The 1,669-nt window shown below is 51.9% G+C and overlaps 1 protein-coding gene across 1 annotated transcript; it reads left to right on the top strand.

The window, feature by feature from the left end:
* Positions 1-240: 240 nt before the first annotated feature.
* LOC120681011 lies at positions 241-921 on the top strand. Its single transcript, XM_039962571.1, has one exon. It carries the CDS (start codon positions 241-243, stop codon positions 919-921), a length of 681 nt encoding a protein of 226 aa, XP_039818505.1.
* The last annotated feature ends 748 nt before the right edge of the window (positions 922-1,669 follow it).

A 1,669-nucleotide genomic window follows, 5' to 3' on the forward strand; every position in this document is an offset into this window, starting at 1 on the left:
CTTTTACTGGCCCACGGCCCTGGCCGACGCTCGGAACATCATCAGACGGTGTCCCGGGTGCCAGTTCTACTCCAAGCAGCAGCACGTCCCGGGTCAGGCCCTACGGACTATACACCTTCCTGGCCATTTGCCTATTGGGGACTCGACTCCGTGGGACCCCTAAAGACAGCCGTTGGTGGGTACAATCACATATTCGTGGTGATCGACAAGTTCACAAAATGGATCAAAGTCAAACCCGTGATGGCCACCACAGCAGTTAAGGCAGCAGAGTTCATTGCGGAGATATCACATCGAATTGGAGTGCCTAATCGGATCATCACCGACTTGGGTACCTCTTTCTCGGGCTCCGAGTTCTGGGACTACTGCCAAGAAAGCTGCATCAACGTCTACTATGCCTCCGTGGTGCACCCCAGGTGCAACGGCCAAGTCGAAAGGACCAATGGCTTGATCCTCCAGGGGCTCAAGGCTAGAATTTTCGATCTGATCGAAAAATACGGTGCAAAGTGGCTCCAAGAACTACCCAGAGTAGTCTGGGGGCTCCGCACACAGAAAAGCCAGACTACCGGCTACTCGCCATTCTTCATGGTGTACGGTTCAGAAGCAGTCTTTCTATCGGACATAGCTTTTGGTGCTCCGCGCATCCAGAACTACGACGAAAATGAAGCCGAGTCGACCCGGCGCACTGACAACGACTTGGCAGAGGAGCACCGTCTGACGGCCTCCATACAACACGCGAGATATGAACAGCAGCTCCGGTGCTATCATGATTGCAACGTCCACGAGCGAGACTTCAATGTCGGCGACCTAGTTCTATGGCGAATCCAGTCGACCACCGGCTCTCATAAGCTGTCTTCCCCGTGGGAAGGACCCTTCATCGTCAGCCGAGTAGTGGTTCCAGGAACCTACTGCTTACAAAGGTAAGATGGCACCGACGTGGGAAACCCATAGAATATCGAGCACCTACGCCGCTTCTACCCGTAGAAGCATAGAAAATGCAAAGCTATGTACCTATCTACTCACTTAATAAAGTTTATTGCATGTTATTCATCATATTCTATCTTCTTTCATTCTTCACCGAGTCGTTTTCAACATACTCGGGGGCTCCGTCTCAGCCACCCAGCCAGCCCTCACTCGGAGTCCGACCAGTCGAACAAGAACAGCCCAGTCTGCTCTTAATGAACACAGCCGAGTACGTCATGGAATTACTCTGTGTCACCCTAATTCATTGCGCACATTGATGATCAGCTCTCAAGCGCTATCAAAAAGGGCTCAGAGTCTACTATCCATCTACTCGGCAAATTCAGAATGAACCCAGAACGTGGGTTTAACTTAAAAAAAAGATTAAAAATAAGCATTATTTACATAACCATTGTTTTAAATCAGTCCATCTGACCAACTCTTCTTGCAGCAAAATAAACAAAAGAAACTCCCGGAAGCCGGCGGCCTACAATCGGCCACGATGCGTTCGGCGATCCCCAGGACACTGGCGTGGTTGGCCTCCCAATCCTCTTCAGAGCAGTCAGCAGGAATGCTGTCCCCCACCGGATCCAGATCCGCCTCTGGGAGATGGGACTTCACCAGTCCCAGTGTTGACTGCACGACATCGCTGGCCGCTCCCTTGACGACAGCCTCCAGTCAGCCACAGGATGCCTCCAGCCTCTCAGACAGG

The sequence above is a fragment of the Panicum virgatum genome, chromosome 7N (genome assembly GCF_016808335.1).
Source record: "Panicum virgatum strain AP13 chromosome 7N, P.virgatum_v5, whole genome shotgun sequence".
Lineage (NCBI taxonomy): Eukaryota > Viridiplantae > Streptophyta > Magnoliopsida > Poales > Poaceae > Panicum > Panicum virgatum.

Excerpts from the sequence above, each read along its gene's own strand:
- LOC120681011 (XM_039962571.1), top strand. The coding sequence starts at position 241 with ATGGCCACCACAGCAGTTAAGGCAGCAGAGTTCATTGCGGAGATATCA.